Below are 27,601 nucleotides of genomic sequence, written 5' to 3'. Positions count from 1 at the left end.
CAACTCTAATTAGAAAGGTAATTAGAAATTACACACACCATATTTCAAAACATAGATTACTGTTTCTGCCGAGTGCATGAATGAGAAACACATTTGTATACATGTGTATGGACAGTGAGGGAACACATTTATTTGTGTGCTATGTGCCTGCAGCATTGTTAGGGCTGGTAGTTACCAAACAGAACAAATTTTCCCCATGAATTTCAAAGTAGATAGTCATGCTGTTTCAATCATTTGGAAGGTAGTCATTGATGTTAATAGAGGGCTGAGAAAATTAATGTGGATGGATTTAGAGCAGAATTTCTTAAACTGAGGGCTAGGAAGCCTTGAGGGGTTTGAATATACAGAGGATGAACCATTTGCATATCATCTCATTCTTCAGGGAGTGGTGCATGATGTTGGGTCAGTGAAGGACAAGAGAAGGACTTGGAGGTCTATGAGAATTTTTAAATGTGGGTCTTTGGATTGCCAAGATGCTGAAGCTCAGAGCAGTGTTCCCTCTAAGCTTGTGTGTAAGTAGCCACTCATTAACACAGGGAACCATGCTCAGCAGCAGTCTGGAGCTGTGCAGGGTCATGCACTGTCCAATGCTCATTTTAAGATTACAGCAGTTACATTCTGCTCGGTATGTGAACTGCTCCACTCAGTAGGGAAAACAAATTAGTGGGAATATTGGCTGAGAGATAGAGCAACTGCTTGGCATGCAGAAGGTCTCAAGTCTGATCCTTGGCATCTCCAAGATCAAATGGATGTTGTTGTGAACGATCTCATCCCAAGAACCGAGAGAGAGTGCCTGCTAGTCCATGTAGGCATTAATGGCTTTGATGGGTCAATGATTGATTGAATATAAGGCAACTTCATGTGTTCACATTTTGAGAACTGTTAGAAATGCAAAATTTCTGGAGATTTTGAGGTCATGAGAGAAAACTCTGTGTGTGTGTGTATTTTTGAGGGGAAAATAGTTACTTTGGAAAAATGTGGAATGTGTTCAAAATTTACTTATCAAGATGAAACTTATTTTACTTTTTAAACAATTTAAAATGTACAGTTTCTATGTACAATTTATAACAACATATAAAATTATAGTTATAGGCATTTTAATGAAATTTGAAGGTATAAATGCCTTAGTTTCATGCAAGCAAACTTCTTAAACTGCTGTTTCTCTGACCAAGGAATGTCAAATCACGCAGTAATCTGTTTTGTGATTTTATATGTCACAGTAAAACACAGCACAAACTGTGATAAAGAATCATCTATGAACCCTAATTGAAATCCATGTTTGTTAACAGCTGCCATGTATGTTCAGTCAATCGATCAAACTACAGTTTATTATTACATCTGACTGCAGCTATGGTGTGCATGCAGTGCTGCCCTATAGTATCTCATTACTGTTGCTGTAGATGCCTAGTTTGAGGACTACTGTAAACATACCTATATTCTTTCTGGGCTTTTCTCTGGTGCTGTTAACTTCCACTTTTGTCAGCTGAGATGGCTTGGATCTCAGTTATGTCATGTTCAGAATAAAAATTCAATTTTTTTCCTGATCCTATAGGTTTCCCTAAAGGTACCACTTCCTTCACTTCAAGAAGTGTAATTTCTGAAATCTAATTTGCTAAAACTCTCATATTAGGAATCTGAGTTAATTAGATGTGTGTTTCTGAGCCACAGAAATCAGCTGCTCAAAGGTTTTCAAATGTATTAAAAGCCATAGAAAATTCAGACCTTTATTTTAATATCAGGAAGTTTGAAAAGTATAGATAGATTGGCTTGGCCAGTTTGGTGTAGTGGTTAGGAGTGCGGACTTCTAATCTGGCATGCCGGGTTCGATTCTGCGCTCCCCCACATGCAGCCAGCTGGGTGACCTTGGGCTCATCACGGCACTGATAAAACTGTTCTGACCTAACAGTGATATCAGCGCTCTCTCAGCCTCACCCACCCCACTTCGGGTAGGGAAAAGCGGCATATAAGAACCAACTCTTCTCCTTCTCCTTCTCCTCCTCCTCCTCCTCCTCTGTATCTAAAAACAGGAATAAATGTTTTATTAAGTTGAACTTAAACCAAATGGACAAGTTAGTAAATTCTTTGTCTGGTGTTCTGTTTATAGAAAATGGAGATTAATAGTTTTTTCTTTTTCATAATGGAAAAAAAAACATGTAGGGGTGAGGTTGTTTTTCCCTTAGTAATGAGGTATAATCTTAAAGTTACAGAGTACCATAGTTCAGATAAAGGTAAAGGTATCTCCTGTGCAAGCACCGGGTCATGTCTGACCCTTGGGGTGACACCCTCTAGCCTTTTCATGGCAGACTCAATACGGGGTGGTTTGCCAGTGCCTTCCCCAGTCATTACCGTTTACCCCCCAGCAAGCTGGGTACTTATTTTACCGACCTCGGAAGGATGGAAGGCTGAGCCGGCTGCTGGGATTTAACTCCCAGCCTCATGGGCAAAGCTTTCAGGCTGCATGTCTGCTGCCTTACCACTCTATGCCACAAGAGGCTCTTGTGTTCAGATATCTGGCAGCAATTTACATAAAACCCATTACAATATTTTAGATACCTGTTATATGAAAGCATTTTACTTTAATAATGTTAAACACAGAATTGGTGTCTTAACATTTTTTTCCAGTGATAGATCAGAAAGACTTTCTGGTCTTGCTTGTACATTACAATGCAAAATCTTCTGAGGACAGTGGCTATTTCCTTTGAAGGGCTACAAAGATGGTGGAGGGTTTAGAGACCAAGTTGTATGAGGGAGCTTGGTCTCTTTAGCCTGGAGAGAAGATGACTAAGAAGTGATATGAGAGCCATCTTCAAATTCTTGAAAAAGATGGAGCAGAGTTGTTTGCTGTTGCCCCAGAGGGTCAGAACAAAACCAAAGGGTTGAAATTTAATTCAAAAGAAATTTTGGCTAAACAGATGGAAGAAGTTTGTGACAAAATGGTTCCTCAGTGGAACAGGCTTCCTTTGGATGTTTTAGTCATATGACAGAAATGCTGATTTTTTTGAACTTAAGCAGATTGTGAGTGGGTGGGCAGGAAGGGATGTGCCAGTGTTTGTCTTTTGTGGCCCTTCCCTGTATACGGTAGGTGAATTCTCTCCAGGCCAGGCTGAATTCAGATTTTTGGTGGGGAGGGGGAATCCCTTGGGCATGAAATTGGGGTCACTGTAGGTGGACAGGTAGTTTCTATATTGTGAGTTTCTGCATTGTGCAGACTAGATTGGGGTTTGACTAGATGACCCTGGTGGTTCCTTCCAACTCTGTGATTCTAAGGGATTCTCTAATGCAGTAGTGTAACTTTCTTCATATTGTAGAATAGTAAATCTATCTCTTTGTGGAGGTTGTATATATTAGAACCTCTGCTTTGTATTCATGACTCATTTCTTAGAATTCTTTCCCTATAGCACCATGGCAGAGAAATAGACATTGCAAATCTTGAGTTGCCCACAATACAGCTAATTGATTTTCTGTTCTTTGTCCCACAGAAGCACCTTGTGCTACTCCACTGATATGTAGCTTTGGACGGCCAGTTGACCTAGAAAAAGATGACTATCAGAAAGTGGTATGCAACAATGAACATTGTCCTTATAGCACTTGGATGCACCTTCAGTGTTTTTATGAGTGGGAGAGCAGCATTTTGGCCCAGTTCAACTGCATTGGGAGAGCAAGAAGCTGGAATGAGAAACAATGTAGACAAAATATGTGGACCAAGAAGGGATATGATCTTGCTTTTCGGTTTTGCTCCTGCCGGTGTGGTCAGGGCCATTTAAAAAAAGACACTGATTGGTATCAAGTAAAACGAATGCAAGATGAGAAGAAGAAAAAGTCTGGGTCCGAGAAGAGTATGGGAAGACCAGCATTGGAGTCCACAGAAGATGTTAAAAAGTGCAGGCCTGCAAACAAGTCACAAAAAGGTTTAAATCATGATATCCAGCGACGGCATTCAATGGATAGACAGAACTCTCAAGAGAAAGGCACTTCTAGTAGTAGTTATGCAGTCCGCTCTCCCTGTGGTTCTCCTGGTCAGTCTCCTCCAGCTGGTTACTCTGTTCTTGCCCCCACACATTTCAGTGGGCCTCGTTCTTCACGATATTTAGGAGAATTTTTGAAGAATGCTATCCACCTAGAACCGCACCGGAAGAACATAGCCAATAGTGGCATGTTTAGAAATGCTCACTTTGATTACGGGACATCTGGGCTACAAGCACATAGATCAGGACATTTTGATGCTCCTGTACAATTTTTGAGGAGGCTTGATCTCTCTGAACTTCTTGCTCATATACCACGGCATAAACTGAACACTTTCCATGTTCGGATGGAAGATGATGCTCAAGTGGGTCAAGGAGAAGATCTACGAAAATTCATCCTTGCAGCACTCAGTGCCAGTCACCGAAATGTTGTCAACTGTGCATTATGCCACAGGGCCCTGCCAGTATTTGAACAGTTTCCATTGGTGGATGGAACCCTGTTCCTTAGCCCATCACGACACGATGAAATTGAATATGATGTTCCCTGTCACCTTCAAGGTACAGGTTGCTATGGATCCTCTTGGTGTTTAAACAACTGCTCTGTGTTTTGCCTCCCATGATTTTGAAGGTGGAACTATATATTTCTTGCACATGTGTATAGTTATAACATTGTGGCTTTTTAATTTAGGAAAAGCTAAGTGAGAAGAGAGTGGAGGATGTATGTGTGGAGGATGGGATATCTAGTGTCTGAACCTTTACCTTCCCCTTTCCCCCTTTGATTCATCCTTCCCTCCACAGGATTCTAGATGTGTTTACTTTTTACTAATACATATTTCAGAGACATTGGATGTAGGGTTGTGTGCAGCTCCGTCCAAATCAGCCGTTCCAGGCCGACACAGCCAGTGCCGCACCGCAGGGGGGAGGGGAGGCGCAGGCATGTAACTCGGAGCTCCGCACCTGCATGTGTGTGTCAAGTTATGCACCGGCGCCCGTGCCTCCCGCCCTCGCCGTGGCACTGACTGCGTCGGCCTGCAACGGCTGATTCGGATGCCGCCGCACACAACCCTAATTGGATTGGGGGAAAACAATGGAGGGGGGAGCTGCAGGGGAAAGAAGCGGTGAGGAAAAGTTCAAATGCTGCCTTCTCTTGCCATTCCATAGCCGCTTCCAATACACATTTGCAAGAAGACATGGCTGTTAGAGAGATTTTTTTTGCATTTGTTTGAATGCAGTTCAACCCATAATACATTTATTTGCATAGACCAGGTTATCATTGGACAAAAAAACCCAAACCCCCTTGAGACATTTTGAAAGACTTAACTTGGAAAGTCTAAAAATGGATTTTCTCCCTTATTTTGTCTTATATGTGAGGCATTCCATGTGGATAGTGGAACACACAAGGTGTAGTCTGCAATGCAGCATACTTGCAGAAACTTGTTTGTTGTGAGTTTTACACTTGCCTGTTCAAGGAAGCATCTTAATATTTTATAGCATGAAGAGCCAGTCTTGCAGCTTTTTTTGACAGTTGCTTTGAAGAGGCCCATTTGCTGACAATAGTAACCGGTAAGCCCACAAGGGGTGTGGAGAGGCATCGTTTTGAGTTAATCATGGTAGACCTGCCGCAAGAAAACTCTATGTTTAAGCAACTGGGGAACAAAGACTCCAAATAAGAGGAGAAGTGCCTACAGTGAGTAAAAGTTGTGCAGATTGTGCCCTCTGTCTGGGAGTTCCTGCTATTGTCAGTGAATCAGTTTACCATTGTGGCTAGCAAAAACTTCAGAATCTTCCTATTTTACCACTGATAGCTATGTCAGAACACAGTTTTGAAGTTTCCCAGTGAATATTATTATATATTCACAACCCACTTCCTTGATGACCCTATTTGGGTGGGAAGGTGGCATAAAAAAGATTTTAAATAAGAAAATAAAATATAATTCTTACCTCATTAATCAGCTGTCCAGTGAGAGTTAAAAGGTAAAAACAGAGATATTTGGCACTTAATTTCAATGCCTGTCGTTTTTGCCTTTGAACATTTACTGTTAATCTCTTCTTTTTAGCTGTGCTCATATGACATTACTTAATGCCTAATACCATTCCAGGAAGGCAGAATTGTTTTCAAAGGCAATTAAGCTAAGGTAATATTAATCATTAAGAGGTAAATGGGACAAGATGTTATTAAAATATATTTTACACACACTCCTATACATTGGATAAAGCAAACCAATCAATGGATTTAATCCAAAGCCCTCTGAACAGAAGTAGCTTGCAGAAATGTATCTTTCCTACCTTCCTATTCTTCCGGCAGGCCCTGCTGGTCACTGCTCAGGGCTGAAAGAGGCACTGTTCCTGAACAGTTTGTTTCCTGAACAATGTGATTGTGGTGCAGCCTGCCAAACTATTTTCCATCTGTCACAAGAATGCGAGTTTTGTGCTTTTCAGGGGGATGTGCCACAGCCCTTTCTACTTTCCCCAGCCGCGATTGAGTGTATTGAAAACTTAGTATTTAGGTGGATTACCTACTTGGTTTCATATTTTACGTTGTTATATGCTTCCTGTGTGTGACTCTGCCATACGATGAATAAATGCACAGTATGGAAAGGCCCAGTGAGTAAGGAGCAGCAGCAGAATCACACCCTCTGCATGGTCTTAAGTGAGTGGCACAAAACTGCTGGTCAAGCAGCTTGCTTATTTGTTTGTTTGTTTTGTTTGTTTATTTATTTGATTTTTACTCCATCATTCCCCAAAAGGGCTCAGGGCAGCTTAGTGTATTAGTTGGACTAGGGCCTATGGGATCCCCGCTCTGCTGTAAAATTTGCTGGGTGGCCTTGGGCTGGTCACAAACTTCTGGTATAAAGGGTTTTGTGAGGGTAAAATAGAGGAGAGATGGATGTATGCAGCTCTGAGCTCATTATGAAAATGATATCAATAGAGTAAGAATTTCCCCACTCCTTGCTGCATCTCATATTGCATATCATATTGCATGTAGGAAGTGCCTCGATGCATCTGAATTAGCCTTTTCCCCTGATGTCAAGTCATCCTCACAGAAGCAGTGTTTGATGTTGGAAGTTTTTAAACAAGAGTTTGTATGAATTGATGGAATTTTAATCCCACATGCATTTTCAGTGAGTAAGTGTGTGTGGAAATCAGCATCACGCCCCTCTTTTGCATTTCAGGGCTGTTCTTCACACTTAGCTTGCTTCTGATTTTCTTGAGAGTTTATCAACAAGCACCAGAATCAGTTTGGGCATGGGTATTTAGCATATCTGCTCCCCTCTCCATTTCTGCAGTTGTGGAGTCAGTTTATTTTCTTCCACGAATGCTAATGGAATTGATTATTTATTTGACCAGCATAAACAATGTAAGAAAATGAAATAAAAGCAAGTAGTCATAATATTTACAGACATTCTTCAGATCAAAATACAGTTGTTTTTTTTTTAAGCAGTCAATAAAATAGATATCCCAATTCATAACTATTTGGTCAACCCATTTTTGAGAGATCATTTCTTGAAGACTAAAGCAGAATTTTGCTATAGCACATGAGATTGGTTGGCTTTTTTATTTTCTAGCAGAAATTTAATCAGAAGTCTCTCATGGGTTGCTGAGTGCCTCAGGTGTCTAAGGCAATGTAACAAGGGACCATTTATACGATTCCTGTCATGAGCATAAAGTTCACACTGCGTAAAAGCCTGTGTGAAAGAACTTCTGCCACATGGGCCAAACATAGACATTTGCGGGACTCTTTTGGTTGATGTTGAAATCTACCAAAAAGAACAGCGTATGGAAGGGCATCAAGTTGAACTCTAGAGAAGGCCCATCCAAATTGAAATAATGTTAAAGAGGTAAGAAGCTGGTACTCTGTTAGTCCACAGAGATAACTTTGTACAGCTTAGGAAGCAGTGCCATCTTGGATTGTATTTCAATATCAAAGAGGCATTGTTGGACTATGGATCTAGCCCTTCTCATATCCTTATGTAACAGTTGTACTGGATCTAAACCTGTATATGAGGGACCGCCTATCGCCCTATGCCCCCCGCAGGGCCTTATGCTCTGCAGGGGCTAACCTAGTGGTCATTCCCGGTCCCAAGGAAGCTCGCCTGGAGTCGACCAGGGCCAGGGCCTTTTCGGTCCTGACCCCAACCTGGTGGAATAAGCTCCCGAAAGAGCTGTGGGTCCTGCAGGAATTGTCATAATTCTGCAGGGCCTGCAAGATGGAGCTCTTCTGCCAGGCTTTTGGTTTAGGCCGGGCAGCAAGAAGATATAGCCCCCCTCACAAATGTGACAGTTGTGTCTGTCATCTGCCCCCTCCCTTTCCCTTAGTGGGTGTGGAATTGGGTTAGTTATATTGAATTTTGCAGCCATTCTTGTCTTAACTTTTGTATTAATTGTATTATGTTTTATTGTCCTTTTATTGTTTTAGGGGATTGGTTTTTATGTGACCCGCCTCGAGCCTCCGGGGGGAGGCGGGATATAAATTTAATAATAATAATAATATTGAGAACAGTTTTTTAATTATCCTGGAAAGACCATGATGGATATGGAATTGCAGAAAGAAACTGCAGTAATAGTCCAGTTGGTTTTAGATGCTCTTTTAGCCAATAGTTGATTGCTTAAGTGATCAAGACTTCCAAGGGAGTGTGGTCATAGGTGGCATCACGGCACTACCTTTTTATTTTTTTTTGTGCATTCTTATATTGAAGCCATGGCCCTCCGTTTGGAAGACTTGAACAAGGCTGTTAACAATAGGATGTTGGGAAGACACATAAGGTTACCATAGGTTGGGTGTGACTGGATGGCACTTAACACACTCATATTGTTATATCAATATCTTGGGTGAATTTTGTAAAAGGCACTAAAGTATTGATATAATAATAACAACAACAGCAACTTTATATCCTGTCCTTCCCAGTTGTCCCAGGGAAGGTAACAATAATACAAATGCAATTAATTTTTAGGGTAATGATAGGTTGGTAATTTAAAAAACACATTGGGTTTGATTTCCTACTTCTTCAAGTGCAGCTATTTGGGTGACCTTGGGCTAGTCACAGTCCTGTTAGAAGAAGAACAAGAAGAAGAAGAAGAAGAAGAGTTGGTTCTTATATGCTGCTTTTCCCTACCCGAAGGAGGCTCAAAGCGGCTTACAGTCACCTTCCCATTCCTCTCCCCACAACAGCCACCCTGTGGGGTGGGTGAGGCTGAGAGAGCCCTGATATCACTGCTCGGTCAGAACAGTTTTATCAGTGTCGTGGCGAGCCCAAGGTCACCCAGCTGGCTGCATGTGGGGGAGCGCAGAATCGAACCCGGCATGCCAGATTAGAAATCCGCACTCCGAACCACTACACCTAACAGTTCTCAGTAGTTCTGTGAGAGCTCTCTCAGCCCCACCCACTTCACAGGGTGTCTGTTGTAGGGATAGGAAGGGAAGGCAGTTGTAAACTGCTTGGAGACTCCTTTGGGTAGTGAAAAGTGGGGTATAAAAACCAACCCTTCTTTTAAAGTTTACTTCAACTTTACTAAATGTATTTTACATCTTTCATTTAATCTGGAAGAGATGGTACTTCTTCAGACCAAAAAGCAGAGTGAAATGGAAAATATCTTCACTTTAACATAATGGAGCAGAATGAATAAGAGAGAACTAGCACCCTGGATATGAGCCAGTTTCATAAGTCTCCCTCAGCTTATAAGGTACATGTGGGCATACAAAATCAAATTGAGCACATAGCCCCTTTGAGAGTACAAAATGGTCAAATAGATTCTCTGAAGTCCCGGGTTTTTTTTTAAGTTATTCTCTAGAGTTTTTCCTGATGGAGATATGTCTTTACAAGGGAAGAAGCCAGAGACTTACTTAAAAAAAATAAAAGCCAGATTGATTGTTACAAAGGTATATTGATATTTTAGTGCCATTTAAAAGCAACAATGTAATCAGTTGTCTTCAGGGCAGAGAGGGAATGATTTGAAATTGACAATTCAGTCATTGAGTAGTGGGTGGGTAAATAAAGCCAATAGAAATATTATGGATGAGGTAACTCCAAACTGGATTCCAGAAAAAGACTGAGATAAAAGTGATCTCAAAATAAATGAGAAAACCCCCATGGAGGGGACACCCCCCCAATGGAAACTAGAAGCACAAAAATATGTGTGGAAATTGGGATAAACCACAGCAGTAAGGGGCTAGCGGTCCCCAACCAGAGGCCAGCGAGCCACATGCGGCCCCCAACTTCTTTCTGTGCAGCCCTCCAACCTGCTTGTCTGCTTCTATCACCCTCAGTAGGTTAATAATTCTGTTATATTTTGGTTAAGATGTGTCCCTCTTTAGGCATTGGGCATGCTAATGCGGCCCCTGTGTACCAAAAGGTTGGGGACCCCTGATCTAAACCAGTTACAGCCTGCAAATATTTTATAGTGGATTGCAGCATTTTAAAATATGAGTCATTTTAAAATGACTCAAGGATGCAGGTACTTTCTGACAAATAATAACTGTTGATGGAACATATTGGATCTTCCAAAAGGACCTGGATTATAGTGTTCTTCTGTTTTTGGAACTAAAAGTAGTTTCCAAATATATCTGGAATTTTTTTTCAGTTTTTGTGAGAAAACCTGGATAAATTTGGGAGGCGGAACTAAGTTTTTAGGGATATTTTTGACTTGAGTAGATCCAAATGTACACTCCTAGTCTGAATACAGAAGTTTCATTTTTAACTGTATTAACTAATATCTATCTAATGCAGCCTTTCTCAACATTTTTACCATTGAGAAACCCCTGAGAGTCTCTTCAGGCCTCAAGAAACCCCAGAAGTGGTGTGATCATGCCGAATATGATTGGGAAGCATAACTGTACACACCATCTGGGGTCCCTTCCCTTCCCACTCTCTCCAGGCCCATCATTAGCTATTTTGGGGTGGGGGGGCAGGGTGAAAAGACTGTATATGGTCATATCACGATAAATGTTTAAATATTTAAAACAGTATATTAAAAATTAAGTAACTCTCACCCCTTTGGGAAACCCTTCCAGGGCCATCAAGAAATGCCAGAGTTTCATGAAAGCCTGGTTAAGAAAGCTTGTTTTTCCATGCACTTCAGAGATGGCATACCTTTCCCCCCCCCTTTTCCATGGTATCCTCATAACAATCCGGTGAAGTAGTTAGGCTGAGACTGTGAATTGTCCAAACTTACCCAGCAAGATCCATAGCAGATCCTTGTCCCTGATCCTAGTTTTAACAACTATACCAGAGGTGGCCAGACTGTGGCTCTCCAGATGTAAATGGATTACAATTCCTATGACCCCTGCCAGCACATGCTTAAAATCATTTTTAAAATCGGGGAAAAGGAAGGCTATATATACGAGTTCAAATCAACCAGAATTCAGCAAAATTTACAGTGAAAAAAAATGTGAGTGCAGAAAGGGCCCTGGAGAGCCACAGTCTGGCTAGCCCTGCACTATACCATGCTTGCCATTGATAGGCTTACTTTCATAAGACTACTATACAAATGCAAAGTGTTATTTTTGTTTGTTTGTTTGCATAGTGGTTGGGACATCCTTGTGAATGCAACTTTGTTGTCCAGAATAGATACTGTATTTCTTCAGTGTTCTAACTAAATATATCAGTTACAGCAGCTGTCCCTAACCCCTGGGCCGGGGACCAGTATCATTCCGTAGATCAGTTGGTACCAGGTCACGGCTCCTCTTCGTCCTCCTTGGGGGCTGCCTTGCTACTCTGCTGCTGGCTCACCTTTGGTGCTCTCCGGTGGCCACCATGGCTGGGGCTCCCACTTGGCAGCTGCTGCTGGCAGCGCCCTCCAGTGGACGACGGGAAGTCAGGGGCGCCAGCGGGAAAGCAAGTGGAGCAGGGGCAAAAGACTACCCCCTGGTCCTCAGTAAAATTGTCAAGTGTTGACTGGTCCCCAGTGATAAAAAGGTTGGGGACCACTGAGTTACAGCATTTCTTTTGGTGTTATAATGTTCTACCACTTACGCATAGTATAATTGTAGGTAATTTTCTCCTCATTTTAATGATGTTTGTTTTCCTCTTTACAGGAAGGCTGATGCATCTCTACGCAGTTTGTGTAGATTGTTTAGAAGGGGTCCACAAAATTATCTGCATAAAGTGCAAGTCTCGGTGGGATGGAAGCTGGCATCAACTAGGCACCATGTACACTTACGATATACTAGCTGCTTCTCCCTGTTGTCAGGTTAGTATTATCTATGAGATCTTATTACAATGAATTGATTTCAACTGATACTCCTTATGGAATTTGTTGAGAAGTGCCCTGAAGAAAGAAAATAGCAAGATAAATGATACTCAGTTTTGAGGCCATTCAGTTGAGCAGTATGGTAATGTACTCAATCCAGGGAAAATAGGGATCAAAATAAACTTTTTAGAATTGCACTCTGGCGGATTTATCACCAGTCACTTTTCTCAGTGTTAGTTTCATGTTAGTTTCTGTTAGAACTTCTGTTAGTTTAATGCGCTAGATAAAGAGCATATAAGTGTTTTCCATGTTCTTAGATACTTATGTCAGATTTTATAATAGCAAAGAGATGGAGGAAGAAAACTTCCTCCAGTATATAACTGTCAATTAGAGAGAAAAATATCTTTAGATATAACTCATGTCTGGCATGTTGATGGCCTCCGTTTCACTCTCTGGCATCTCCAGTAGAAAGTGGCAGTGCTGGGAAAAACCCTTTCCTGGACACACTGGAAAACTTCTGATCAAAATAGAAAGTGCTGGGCTTGGTGGGCCAATGCATTTATGAATATTATGAAATGCTTCAAGGGAAAAATCAAATATAAATTGAAGACACAGGATTAAACTTTGTATCAAATACCACTGTGTGCCTAATGAGTCTTGTCACAACATCAGTTTGCAGAAAGTAGACTAACCCTTTCTGTTTATACAAGTTAGGATCCCTTTATGCTTAAAACAAGACAAAGATAAATATATTGCCAATTGATTATGAATAACATGGAATATATGTAGGTCTATGTTGGCATCGATTATGTGTCTAATTGGTGTCCTCGGTAATCAGAGATGCAGATTTGAGATCAATGGAGGAAAATAAATGGGAAAAACAGAGTTGTGAGCTATAAGGATCTTAGTTGTTAATAATAGATTCCATGTAGAAATTATACAGTTTGTCTAACTGGATTGCTTTGTTGCCAGTATATTCAAATAGGAAAGGAACATTTATAGCAGAGGGGCCCAGTGTACCTAAGAGACTGTCTCTCTGCCTATATCCCCAAAAGAACATTACGCTCTGCCACCACCAACTGGCTGCAGATCCCTGGCCCCAAAGAAGCACATAAGTCCTCAACGAGGGCCAAAGCTTTTTCTGTCCTGGCCCCCACCTGGTGGAATGAGCTCCCTGAAGAGATCAGGGCCCTGTCTGAACTCCCAAAATTCTGCAGGACCTGCAAAAAAGGGAGCTCCTCCACCAGGCATTTGCCTGAGACCGACAACAGGTCCCCCCTCAGACATCCTCTCCATGGCCTGAACCAGTCTGTCCTCTTTAAGGGCCTTAGCTAAATTCTGTTCCTGTTATATTGTTTAAGATAACTTAAATTGTGTTATTTAGATTATTGTTGTTGTATTTGTTTATGTTCTATATTCATTTGTTCCATGTATCCCCCCTGATCCATATGGAAGGGCGGTATAGAAATCAAATAAAAAAAATAAATAATAAATAAAATGTCTCAGAACGTTAACATCTTTCACTTATGATATAATGTAACTGGTATGATAAAATGGGAGTTTTTTTTACTGGTAAATATTTTCTTCAGCGATTTTTAAGCTTCATTTTAGAGAGAACTGTTTTCAAGATGTTAACATAATAACGTTTGTCCTCCTGGAAAATTCAAGATTTACAAGAGTTATGATAAAATGCTAATTTTGTAATGATAGCCAAGTTCATTAATATACAGAAGTACTGAAATATGATTTTTGCAACAAATTACTAGTGAAATATCACAAAAGTAATTACTTTTCAGTTAATTAATTTTGGTTGATTAATGTCTAATACAGTGTTAACTAAATATGATCTTGCCATTACTAAGTTAAATATTGTTTGATTTTTGCAGGTAGAGGAATTTTAATAAAACTTTGAAAACATCAAATTTAGAAAAATAAATATTAATAAGGTCTTGGGTCAAGTTACCAGCCACAAATTAATTTTGAAGGCTGGTAGTTTAATATATAGCAATCAGAATGCTAAACAGATTCCATTTTTTCACTCTGTAGTAGAAATGACCCAGGCTAGCCTGATCTCATGTCTAGGAAGCTAAGCAGAGTGGCCATAGTTGGTACATGGATGGGAGACTACCAAGAAACCAAGGGGTTGCTATGCAGAGACAGGCAATGGCAAACCACCTCTGAATGTCTCTTGTCTTGAAAACTGTACAGGGCTGCCATAAACTTGACAGTATTTTCCACCACCAGTAGACTAGGTTTTAATGTTTTCTGTACTAGGAGTCACATCATAAATAGTAGTTTTGTTTTCCTTGTATACGTTGCTTTTAATTGAATAGATGCTGTTTTTCTTGCAATGTTATCAGTAAGATAAGGAGTTCTCAAATTGTGAGTAATGCAGGTAGATCATAAGTCCCAAGAGCAAACAACAGGGTAAGCTGGGAGGCAGGGGAAAAGTGAAGAGTTTCCATGATCTCCCCTTTCCCCCTTCTTTTCATCTTTTAATTCTGTTCAGTTTGTTAGAGGAGAAAGAGAGACTCAGCTTGCCAGCTTCCAAGTGCAAGGCTTGTTCCATGGACAGGTTCTTTGACCAAGCTGAGCCTGGCAGTGTGAATAGTTGTATATGCCAGTTGGTTTCTGGATATGCATCATTGACAGCAGGTCCATGCATAGCTTCGGCCTATGGCACCGGGCTTGACTTACTGTCAGCTGTCAATGGTGCATTAGGCAACCGGCCAGTCCATAGTTGGACCCACATTGCTGGAGACTGGAGCCAAGCAAAGCCACCACTTGCCATGCTACTAGGATTGTCATGGCTCAGCTTCCCTTCATACTTGATGTCAGCGCTGAAAGCAAAGGGGTAGGGAGACTTTATCCATAATTTTCCAAAGATGTGCTGCCAGTGGCCAAGTCTGATATGAGCCTTGGCAGAAGTGCTGCTTATTCTTTTCTAACAGGGTTGAATAAAATGAAGAAGCATGGATACTACCCTGAATTCTTTTGGAGAAAAGATGTAATATGTGATAGATCCCTGAGCTTTGGCCAAATGTTACTCAACTGGCCCACCTGTCCTTCATTCTCTCTGGCATTGGTATAATATGTAATACCTTCTTTTGGCTTCCCCCATAGAGATGTGTTCTGACCCTGGTTCTTTCCTGCAGAATCCTGACTTTTCAACCACTATAGTGGGAACTACTTCATACATTATGTTTTTAGCTGTACATCTAAAGAGGGTCTTATCTAAAAATCCTTAAATGATGTTTGCATTCACATGATGTAAATGCCAGCCTCAAACATGATGGAAAATTATGCACAAACAGATCCAAGTATGCCAGTGTGCCAAATCTTTGTACAGCCTGTTGCTCAATACTTTTGTAGGTTTATAGATACTAAAATTACAAATGTTATACAAACTTTAGTTATAACTGACATGGGGTACTTCTGTCTCATTTTGAGGAAAGAGGAAGCAATGCAGATTTACTGTGCAGGGCAGTCCTAAAAAGTAAATAAAATAAATCAAAAGTACAGAAATTCATTAAAAGTACAGAAAAAGCCCTGCTGGATCAGACCACCTTGTCCAATATAGCAGCCACCCAGTTGTTCTGAAGGATCAACGAAACAGGGCCTCCCGGCAATAGTATTCACAGGTTTGCTCCCTCTGTAGATGGATCTTCCTTCAGTCACCATGGCTTGTCATCATTGATGGACCTGTACTTCATGAATTTGCCTAAACCATCTTTTAGCAATGGCAGTATTTGTGACTGTCACTATTTATACTGGCAGTGGATTCTATAATTTGATTACTTGTTGAATAAAGAAATGTCCTGTACCTATTGTCTAGCAACTTCATTTGGGTGCCCCTGAGTTCTAGTTTTGTGGGAGAAGGAGTAGGTGGGTCCTAATTAACAACTTGTGAGAGCCTCTGCCATAGATTTATTAATCTGTTGCCTTCCCTCTCCAAGTAAATTTAATTAGGAGAAGATAGTTTAGATGTGTACCTTGAGAATACAACTGAAGAAAATTGTACTGTTGGTCTGCCATGGTTGGATAGGATTTAGTTGCCTTTCAGAGTTCCCACAACTTTTGACTTTACCTTCAAAATTAAAAAGTAAACTTATGGTTTAATTTATCTGCTATTAACTAACTGTTCCTGAGTTTAACTGTACTTCTACCATACAGCCATAACCTTTCATCCTAACCTCCTATCACAGAATCATAGAGTTGGATTGGAAGGGGCCGTACAGGCCATCTAGTCCAACCCCCTGCTCAACGCAGGATCAGCCCAAAGCATCCAAGAAAAGTGTGTATCCAGCATTTGTTTGAAGACTGCCAGTGAGGGGGAGCTCACCACCTCCTTAGGCAGCCTGTTCCACTGCTGAACTACTCTGGCTGTGAAATTTAGCCTATAAATTAAACCCATTACTGCACGTCCTTTCCTCTGCAGCCAATGGAAACAGCATTCTGCCCTCCACCAAGTGACAACCTTTCAAATACTTAAAGAGGGCTATCATGTCCCCTCTCAACCTCCTTTTCTCCAGGCTGAACATTCCGAAGTCCCTCAACCTATCTTCATAGGGCTTGGTCCCTTGGCCCCAGATCATCCTCATCGCTCTCCTCTGTACCCTTTCAATTTTATCTACGTCCTTCTTGAAGTGAGGCCTCCGGAACTGCACACAGTACTCCAGGTGTAGTCTGACCAGTGCCGTATACTAGCGATCCCCAACCTGTGGACCGCGGTCCACATGTGGTCTGTCAACTAATTGGAGGTGGGCCACGAAGGACACCTTCTCCTCCCCTCCGGCCCTTTACTTCACCCCCCCAGCCCTTTACAACACACTTCGGGTGTCATTGTCTCCCATCACTCCCAGATGGGACTATCTCGTTGCAGAGAAACAAACTCAGGGTTCCCATTGGTTTATCATTGTCATGAGTTAAAACTTCCATGAAAATAAAATATTCCTTATGTTCATTGTTGTGGCGTGTCTGTATCTTATTTTGAAGGGATGTTTAAACATTACCATAGTGATCAGAGAGCATTAGGTCAGTGGTTGAGAGAAGAGGAGTAAACTACCCCCCCCCACCACCGGGCCTCAGTAAAATTGTCAAGCATTGAGTGGTCCCCGGTGATAAAAAGGTTGGGGACTATGATATCTTGTGATTTTGATGTGATGCCCTTGTTGATACAGCCCAAAATGGCATTTGCCTTTTTTACCGCTGCATCACACTGCCTGCTCATGGTTAGCTTACAATCCATAAGTACCCCAAGGTCTCGTTTACACACAGTGTTACCTAGAAGCGTATCCCCCATCCAGTAGGCATGCTTTTCATTTTTCTGACCTAGATGCAGAACTTTACATTTATCTTTATTAAATTGCATCTTGTTCTCATTTGTTGTTGAACTCTTTCTCTATCTTCTGGAGTATTTGCCAGTCCTCCCAATTTGGTGTCGTCTGCAAACTTAATTAGTCCCTCCACCCCCTCATCTAGATCATTAATAAATAAGTTAAAAACTATCAGATCGAGCACCGAGCCCTGAGGTACCCCGCTACTCACCTCCCTCCAGTCTGATGAAACACAACTCTATTGTGTTGATTCTGGTACTATTACAGAGATGATTGTGATTTTTAAAATTTGTTAGTGAGATATACGTAACCCTCTGAAGGTGTGTAGGAAAATGTTATAAATATTACAAATGTGTTTTTATTAGACAGATTATAAAGCCAGAAGTGTATGGTAATATATCATATTTTACTGAGAAACTGTGATAGTAAAAATTGAATCATACTAGCCAGAATTTTCACAGCTTGCAGTGTGAAATAAAAATATTTAAATCCAAAATCTCCTAGCAATAACACACTGTACTCCATAGAGTACATGTATTTTCTTGCATTCTTACATAACACATATACTTTCCTGCATTCTTGATAGTGCAGACTTACCCCCTTTTAAACCCATTAACTTCAGTGGACATAGGGGTTTGCATGGGGGGGGGGGAATGGTCTCACAAGGTTACCCCCTTATCGCTCTCCTCTGTACCCTCTGTAAGTTATTAACTATAGTTGATATTTGGCCTGTTAGCTATTTTGAATTTTTGCTGTGATTGAATCAAACCTGCTGGCTCATCATGAAATCTATGTTTTTCTTGCAGTTTGGGGATGACATTTACAAAGGGGAAGTAATGCCTGAGAGTGAAAGGGACTAATTGCTATCTCCATGTGCCGAGCTAGTTGGGGCACCTCACAACTGCTATTTGTAGGCATTTAGAGAGGTGAAAACTCTGACCAGGAGTTTCCGAAATGCCATCTCATTGTGTCCTAAATCCATTTGGCTCTAAAGGTTCTTCCAGGTAAGTAGTTTAGGGTTACAGTTGCAGTCAGGAGGCCACTTTCTTCATTCATTTTCATGGAACACATTCTGAATGTAGCCTGCTCAATTTCAGTGATCTCTTGGATTCCTGATTCAGTAAGTATGAAATCCTGTTGCAGGTTGCTTGTTTGGAATAGGAATTGGATTTGCCATTTCCTGTCTTTTTACATATCTGTTTTAGAGATCTGGAGTTTCAGAGCACTGTGCAGCTTTCAGTGCATTTTTTAAACAGAATTACATTGTTCTAAGCCAGCTAACTCCAGCGAGCTTTCAGTGGTATAACTCTGTTCAGGGTTGTACTGTTTGTGTTCTAAATGAACAATTAGCACTTGTAGTTAATAGCGTTTCCCATTTCCCATAATTGATGCTGCTTTCAGAGCCAAATGGGTGTAGGACTAAATGTATTCATTTACATTAGTGCTAATTAAGAGAACTTTTGCATTTACTTTAGCACCCAGTTTACCCCAGAGTGTGTGGATTGTCTTCCGTGTGAGGTTGTTTGTTTGTTTATTTATTTATATTTTGTATGCCACCGCTCTCAAAGACTTGCGGCGGTTTACAATAAAAGAATAAAATAGAAGAATAAAACTACCCAATCCACAAAATCCCCAGTACATTAAAATGTGGCTGTTCTATGGAGTTAATACCCTATCTCTCCTCCCTTGCCCAGCAGCAGTCAGAGTTTTTTTCCTTCTTAATCCATTGCTCCAAGGTGATGGCTTTGGATGAACCAGATACTGAATCTTGTACCTTTGTTTTGGTTTGTTTATAGTTTTCTTTTCTTTTTGGGTAGTTATGAGCTACTATAAGTCCCCTCAGGAAGAAAATCAGACTTAAACTATTTAAGATTTAAATGTGCATCACACTTGATGCAGCATGCATGCACTCCCAATTGCAAATTGCTTACAAAGAAACCCGTCTGTAATTGCTTTCCGTGTTGACAGAAGTCCAGTTCTCATTGAGTTAAATCTGTACCTTGGCTTTATCAGTGCAGATCAGGCTCATGCAGTTGAACGTTCCTTCATACGAATAATCCATTAAAAAAAACTAGATGTTGAAGGCAAAGGTCCCAATTGGACACAGGAGTGCTGCAGTGGTAGTAGGCTCAAGGTTAAATGGTATATCCATTAAACAAACCCTCAAATGTCTCTAGGCTTTGATTATCCATTTACTTATGGGACCTAGGGGATGAATATGTGTGTATAAATTGCATGCATTCCTTATGTATGAAAGATACACATGCATTGAAGCAGGATTGTACCAAAACATGCAACAGACACTCATAAGAAGCAACTTCCAAAAGGTTTTTTTTACCATTTTAAAATGTCATCCTCAGATGTGCATGCAACATGCATGAAGTCCCAAGTGCAAAATGTTGTGAGAATCCAAATTAGATTCCCAGCGAATTGCAAGCTGTAAGGGAGAGTGACTACATATATCTTTGTGATAACATTTTGAAGAGCAACGGAAGCAAATAAAGATGAAGTCTCTCTGTTTTCTCTCTCTTTTCAGGCACGACTGAACTGTAAGCACTGTGGGAAACCTGTTATAGATGTACGTATTGGGATGCAGTATTTTTCAGAATACAGCAATGTTCAACAGTGTCCACACTGTGGAAACTTGGACTACCATTTTGTGAAGCCATTCTCTTCGTTTAAAGTTTTGGAGGCTTATTGACAAAAGCTTTGCCATAGTAATAGCTATTTTATGAGTATTGTTTCTTTATTTTACATATCTTTTATAAGATCTGTCCTGTGATGGGAGGGAGGGGGGGGAAACCCTAATTTCTAACTGAAAGGAAGTTGCTTTGTGTGTTTGTGTACATGTGTTCCTATGTAGATGCGTGTAATTAAGACCATGGTCCTCTTACCACAGTTTCAGTGAAGGCGTGGGTTGTGACAGCCAGTATTGCCCAAGCAACAATAGAACATCCATTCTGTCATTGTTTAACATTTATTTAGGACACAGAAGCTGCAAGGTATAGGAAACGTATGGCCAAACTAATACCTGGCTTTGAAACAGAAAATATCTTGGAGAGAGGAGAACCCTTCATAAATGTCTCAACGCAGCTGGATGAGATCTCTTGCAGCTTTCTTTCCAGATAGACAACATCTCAGTGGAATGTAATGATTGGCTCCTCACTTCAGAGGATTCATCCTTATGTTAGCCCTTGATCCTCAGAAGTTGATTCCACAATTTAGTATCATGTAGTGGGTATGGGAAGTTCTAAAAGATGGAAGTTGGGTGATCTGTCTATTGGCTGATCCACAAGTTGATGTTACAATTCATGATAGAACCTCTCCCTGCATGTGGATTTGCAGTGCCTGGATGAGGTAAGTGATCAGACCGAGTGGTTTTGGTGCAGCAATTCTGTGGCATTGCTAGTTTTCAGCAAGCCTCTGTGTTTGGCCTCTCATGTATGATAAACCTCAAGTTGTTGTTCCACAATAAATTTGCCATTGTCATCACTTGGGAGCAAAGTCAGGTCTTGGTAGTATAAGTAGTAGTAGCAGATATACTTTGAGAGTCTGTCTGTTGAGGTAAACCTAACAATTATGACAAATGAATGTAATGCTATGTCAGAAAATACGCTGTCTTCTTTTTCTTTCTAAAACACCTTATTTTTGCATAGTGTCTTCCTGGAATATATATTTGATAATTAGAACTACCGTCACTGACAGATCATACCGTTTCCGCTAATATTTTAATCCTAGCAGGGAAGTTGTTTTTACCAAGACAAGCTTGAGAGCTTACCATTGCGTTATTTCAGATGCTTTGTAGATGCTGATTCTCAGAAGGACCATGTAGCTAATTTCAGACCAGCTGTAAAAGGGCATCTGAACTGGAGCCCCTGTGTTGCAGCCCTTTGTGTTTGAGTGACCCTTGTCTCTCTTTGCAGTTGCAATAAGCAATGGACAAAGCAAATGGCTTATGTTTCAAGTGGCTACCTGGTGTCAGTAGATTTACCTGTTGTTTGGAATACCACCATGTCACTTCCAAGATGGGAGAGATAATTCCTTTATAGCACGTGAATACCAGTCTAGAGTAGGAGCCTTTTAAAGAATAAAACCTGTAGTGGAGCTTTCATCATGGAGTCAACCTAGGTTGTGTTGGCTGTTCAAAAGCAGTGGGAACATCTCCCCTTCCAAAAAGCTTGCTTATTCTGGCACCCTGCATATGTGTGTGTGGAGGCTTAATGGATTCAGTGCTAATGTCTTAGAGTGGCATATTAAAGGAATGTAACAGGAACCAAAGGAATGTTTACATTCTCAAGCCAGTGGATTTTCAAAACTTCATTCCTTTTAAAGCTACATTACATCCTGCTTTTGAAATTACATTGGCTTTCAAAGCAATTTGCTATGCAGAGTAAGAGGGTCAGAATTTCTCCTGGTCTCATGAAAGTAGTTACATGTAAGGTGTTTTTTTTTTTTTTGGTATCTAGTTAATCTTCAAGAAAGTTGTGGGTTATTTTTAAAACATGTGGCTTCTCCTGTCCTGTGCCTGTTTTGAAATGGCACTTTTAAACCATCAAATTTAACTTGGGTTTGGTAGACTAAAAATGATTGAATACATTGATTTTCGAGCCCCCCCCCCCCATTTTTTAAAAAGATCTTTTTGGCTGTTACTGCTCTCATACAGTTTCCATATCAGTATTTACAAGCATGAATCTAGAATACAACTGAGGGACATGCTATACTAAGTATATTCCAGTAGAGATTCTTCAGCATTGAGAAATTCGGTTTTCGGGGGCTACAGCCATTAAAACAAACCTATGAGGTGGATGATTAAAATTAATTTTATAGACTAAACTAGGGCACTGGCCACAATCTAATGCAGGGGTGCCCAAACTGTGGCTCTCCAGATGTCCATGGACTTAAATTACCATGAGCCTCTGCCCCAATTGTAGTCCACAGACATCTGGAGTCACAGCTTGTTCACCCCTGATCTAATAAATAAACAAGCCACATTGAAATGATTAGGTTTAATTGCCTCTATCTCTCTACTTGATCATGCCCACAGTGTAGCCCGGGAACCCATCATTTGCTAAAAGGAGAATACTCCATTGTACTCATTGCAAGTAGGGCTTCAAAATACTCAAAAGAATGCAGAACTTACAATGCACTTAATGTTTAATGTTACAAAATCCCCTCCCTGCAAGATCTTTAACTGCTTGCTAAGCTCAAAAGAACCATGTGTTTGCAATAAAAATATAGCTGCTTTGAAATTTATCTTGTAAACTTCTAAAATACCTTTTTTTTAAGTTCAAAGCAGGTCACCTGTACACTCAGCAACTATATATTTAGTTGTGTTCAGCTGAACTAGATATTTATTCAAAAACATTTTTAGGTTCCCTTGATCTTCTAATTTACATACTTCACACAATTAGGCATTGTGTATGAATTTCAAATCATGTTGCATTCACTTTTTTACATAGGAGAAGTTCTGGGAAGTTCTAGATATGTACTTTTCACTGCTTGTGGTCTGCGATTCCTTCTGAGTTTGTATCTCTTTTATGAAGGTGTTCCTCTTAAGCACTTGTGTGTTTAACATTAGTATAAGTTCACAGATATTTATGGTGCATGCTTAATCCCATACACTGCAGATGCTCCCCCTGCTGGGCTGTTAGTACAGCCAAGACTTTGGTAAGCAGCCATCTTTCTGGGAATGCTATTTGAAAGCTGGTGGCCTTGCTGGCCCACCTAATTCTAAGTAGACTTCAGATCTGTGGCGATGGCCATCTGCACGTGTGGTGCTTCTGCATTGGCACCAGATTTTTCTGTAGGGTTGCTAGAAGCTACTAAGCTTTACTGTAAAGTAATTCAAACTCTAAACAGTTATATTCTTCTTTTCCATTTGGTTTAGAAGGGTATAGGACTGCTTAGAATGGCACTATAAATAAGGGTAGCAGAAGCATCCCGTGCTTTTCAAGCTACAAATGTCAATTGTGAGGGAGATTCAGGCCAGAGTTGAGGTGTTAATGCTGTAATTTATTTTGCTGTTATTAAAAAGCATATATGGATGTGGTCTAGAATTTAAAGATTGACAGTGCTGAAGAAATTGGAAAAAACCTACTCAAGTGGAGCTCTATATATGCCCTAGAGCTGTGGGTTGGGTTGATTATGTAAAAGCCAAGATATTGCTGCACAATTGTGTTGGTATATCTGCATATAAGAAGTATTGGCAGAATGACTCCCAGTGATTTGTAAAGGATACATTATAAAAAGATAGAGACCAAGAGTATTACACTAAAAAGGATATTAAAAATTTTCTACAAAAAAAGTATATAGGGGTTTTGTGTGCAACATATATGGAAATAACATTGCACCTAAAGTATTCCATTATTGTCTAAAGAAAATATATATGCAATTGCTTAATTCATTTTTCATTACATTGATTTTTGAAACATAATGTAACGTTCTATTGCATTAGCATCAAGAGAAAAAAATTTGCTTTAAAATTAGCTGTGCTGTAAAACATGAATGGGCCTCCAAATAAAATTACCCTTGATCTGTACCTGTAGGAATTCAACTGGCTTTCAAATTACATCATTTCCTGTAACACTTAGTCAGGGATACCCTACTAGTAGCCTGTGAACTGCATCCAGACTGAGCATCTGGCGTTATGTAGCTTCCTAACTCTGTCTTTGTTCAACTTTTCATTTTCTGATGAGAAAAGAGAGCTGCCAGTTAAGGAGCCTATCATTTGCATGCCACATTTGGTCGAAGCAGTGCTGCTTCCTGAGCATTTTTGTGTCGGAAGCAATGCCACTAAAATGACAAAGAGCACACAGTGGAGCTATGTACTACATTTTTATTTGCAGGAGTCATTCTGTAACTCCTAAGATTCAGGGGTCTCTTAATTTTCAAGATGTGAGTGTGGTGGTTATATGCAGGTTCTTTAGCTTGGAAGCATGGTCTTATTCCAGTCAAGCCACTTGGGAATGGATGTAATTCATAGGGAAGTTGTAGAGCATCATAATATGGGCAGTGCTGGTGTCTGAGCCAGATCTCTATTCCAGAAGTCTTCCTGCTTTCCAAATTATTTGTTTTTTTATGTAGTAGAAAACAATAGAAGTTTCGGTTTCTCTCATGTACCTTTTTCAGACACTGTGATGCTTTCATTTATTTAGGCATTTGTGTAGGAACAGTTAAAGATAATAGGATGACAGAAAATTGAACTTTTTGTACATACACACACCCCTTCTAACAAAATGAAATGGAACTTTAGCAGAACACTGTCTGTCTGCTAAAAGGTATATTTAAAATGCAGGTAAATTCACAATGCAGTTCTTTTGAAGAAAAAGGGGAGTGAAATTAATAAGCAGTGTCAACTGTGAGCCATGGGGAACCTGAAGTAGTGGAGCCCAGACAACTTGGTGTCCTCTAGGATTACATTTTGTAGCCACAATCCCACATGGAATTTAAACCATTTAGGGATCTGTTTGCAGGACTGGAACATTGGTCTGATGCTAACTAACATCCATGTGGGGTTTTGAGAGAGCAAGGCTTGAGGCGACGTGATTCTGTCAGTGTGTTCTGTTGATAGGAAGACATGTACGAAGTTTATTTTCATTTATCTCTGATTTTATTGTACAAGGTATTCAAGGGCAAAGTGTTGTGAGGTTACATTTGAAGCCTGCCCCACTACGTTTGTCAGGGAAAAAGCCTTTTATTTTAAAAGAAAAAAGAAAAAAAGGTTTGGATTGCACTTTTGCAGAAGAGAGAATATGTACATAGCAAATGAATGTTGATAAAATTTAAAATTGGTTATGATGCCATTTTTGTGTGGTGTTTTTTGGTTGTGATTTCTCTGTATTAAAATAATTGAGATCATTGTGTCTGTGCTTATTTCAAATCTAAGAATAAAGTCTCTTACTATGGTTGTTCAGTATCTTTTAGGAAAAGTGCAAGTCCAGTATTTCCATCTCTTCCTGCTTTTTGTTGTTGTTAACATTTTACTTATTTATATCTTCCAAGAGCTCAGGTTAGTACTGTCTCATTTTATTATCATAAAGACTCTGTGAAATAGATTATGTTGAAAGAGAAACACTGTCCTAAAGTTATGCACCAGTAAGTGAGAATTTGATCGTATAAGTTACCTTGCTGGGAGCCAGTTCCTTGGAATTCAGTCACAAATTGAGTATTTGCTGTGGTAGCCAGTGTGAATGCTCAGAGCCTCATATATAATTTCAAAATTCACCTCTCTCTGTTATGAATGCAGCTTAACCAGATAACTGCAGGACTGCCCAAGGACTTGCAGATTTGAGGATTTGGAAGACTCAGATTATTGCTGCTGACTTAGTAGTAATAGTATCATTTGAAGATGTATGAGCTAAATATCCTTCTGTTATGAAGTATTGTTCCAAAATGACTATTGGACATCTCAGATTTTAATTAGTATTTTGAATATTGCTATAACGAATATTGCTATAATATTGAATATTGCTATAACGAATTGGACTTCAAACTTATAGGTGAGTATGAGAAAAAATTAACATACAGCATAATGAAAATGGTTAGCAGGTGCCAGAGATAAATAGGGGGGAAAACAGCAATTTGGATTTGTTTGTATTCACTTGAGAATGAATTGCACAGGAAACATTTGGCCACAATTATAATGTATATAGATATATTATTCACACACACTCAAACAAAACATATACACCTCTTACCATGTTGGGGATATTGTCATTTCTTCATTCATCTCATAACTTTTTGAAGTGGTATCATTAAGACTTCTGTGGAATGTTTGTTCTACATTGATGTCAGCCCGTCTGGATCTTGTGTTTTATCCTTTTTTTACATTTTTGATTACCTGGGAGATCTCTTGAATTGTTATTATTTTATTTAAAATTCTTCTATATTCTGACATTAATTTTGTAATTGGGATATCTTTTAAATGTGCGCTTATTCCATTTTCTGAGACAAACTTATGTTTATAGAGACCTAAGAGAGTGTAGATAAATCTTATTTCTTTTTCTGCATATGTTGTTACTCTTTTTTTCTCTCTCTCCTTTCTAAGACAGTATGCCAAATACATACCAGGTTTGGTTGCACATTCAAAATGCATTTTAAAAAATGCTGTAGCTTTTCCATTTCTAACAGATGTAATTGATTTTTAATAACTTTAACAACTCGTTGGTACCTGCAGGGCACACCGGTTCGGGGGTACCCTGGGAGAGCGGGAGAGAATCGGACCATCCCTCCAGCCCTCACATATTCAAAATGCTATTTCCATGTACTTTTTCTATGCAAATATAAAAGGTTAGAATCATAGAGTTGGAAGGGTCCATACAGGCCATCTAGTCCAACCCCCTGCTCAACACAGGATCAGCCCAAAGCTACAATTATCACATTTTATATTGCTAAAATAGCCAAACTATAGTGAATATCTTATAACTAGGAGCGATGTTGTCTTAAATCTTTATTATACGTGATGAATAGTTTTTTTAAAATTATAATTCTAAATAAGAGTAAAAGAAATGAAAAATGAAAAAAATGGAGCTTATTTCCTAATCATTGTTCCCAAATCATCATTCCATCACCAGCAAAACATTTTATGTCTATGCTTAAGGTTTGGATTTAACATGGGTTTATTTTTGAACCTAAGCAGCTTGTACATACTGCTTCTTTGAAGACTGCTTGGCTGGCACATTGAATTCTGGCTGGTTTAAAAGCTGTACACACATGGGAGGGGGGGTCTTCATTATGTTTTCTACCCAACTTCCAACAATAGTGTCTGCTAACACTAGTAATGATACACTCTTTTGCTGAAACCAAGAAAATAGCAGCTTTCTGACATCTAGACTGTGACTCATTTGACACTGAGGCTCAAAATATAAAACAAACTTCAACTGGCTCTTTTGTTAAAGAGGGAACACTAGTTCAGTGGGTGGGTCAGGTTCCCTGCATGGGTCACTAGTGCTGGGTGGCAAGTGTTTGGTACATGAAAGGGCATCTGTTTTTGTTTCTATGTCAAGGATTAGAACTAATATTTGGATACGGCAAGAATTTAGACACATTACAGCATTAACAACAGTTGGGTTTGCACAATTCAACAATGGTTGCAGTACATGGAAAAATAGTACCCCT

General features: G+C 39.9%; 1 protein-coding gene across 1 annotated transcript in view; it reads left to right on the top strand.

Moving 5' to 3' along the window:
- The window catches only part of HECA (hdc homolog, cell cycle regulator), a 41,353-nt gene extending 16,011 nt beyond the window's left edge, over nucleotides 1-25,342 (top strand). The window contains exons 2-4 of the mRNA XM_077351244.1: nucleotides 3,480-4,520; nucleotides 11,995-12,149; nucleotides 20,022-25,342. Coding sequence (XP_077207359.1) covers nucleotides 3,480-4,520; nucleotides 11,995-12,149; nucleotides 20,022-20,186 — 1,361 coding nt within the window. The 3' untranslated portion in view covers nucleotides 20,187-25,342. The remainder of the gene's footprint in view (nucleotides 1-3,479; nucleotides 4,521-11,994; nucleotides 12,150-20,021) is intronic.
- Nucleotides 25,343-27,601: the final 2,259 nt, after the last annotated feature.

The sequence above is a fragment of the Paroedura picta genome, chromosome 1 (assembly GCF_049243985.1).
Source record: "Paroedura picta isolate Pp20150507F chromosome 1, Ppicta_v3.0, whole genome shotgun sequence".
Classification (NCBI taxonomy): domain Eukaryota; kingdom Metazoa; phylum Chordata; class Lepidosauria; order Squamata; family Gekkonidae; genus Paroedura; species Paroedura picta.
This window is presented reverse-complemented; position numbering and strand designations above follow the sequence as displayed.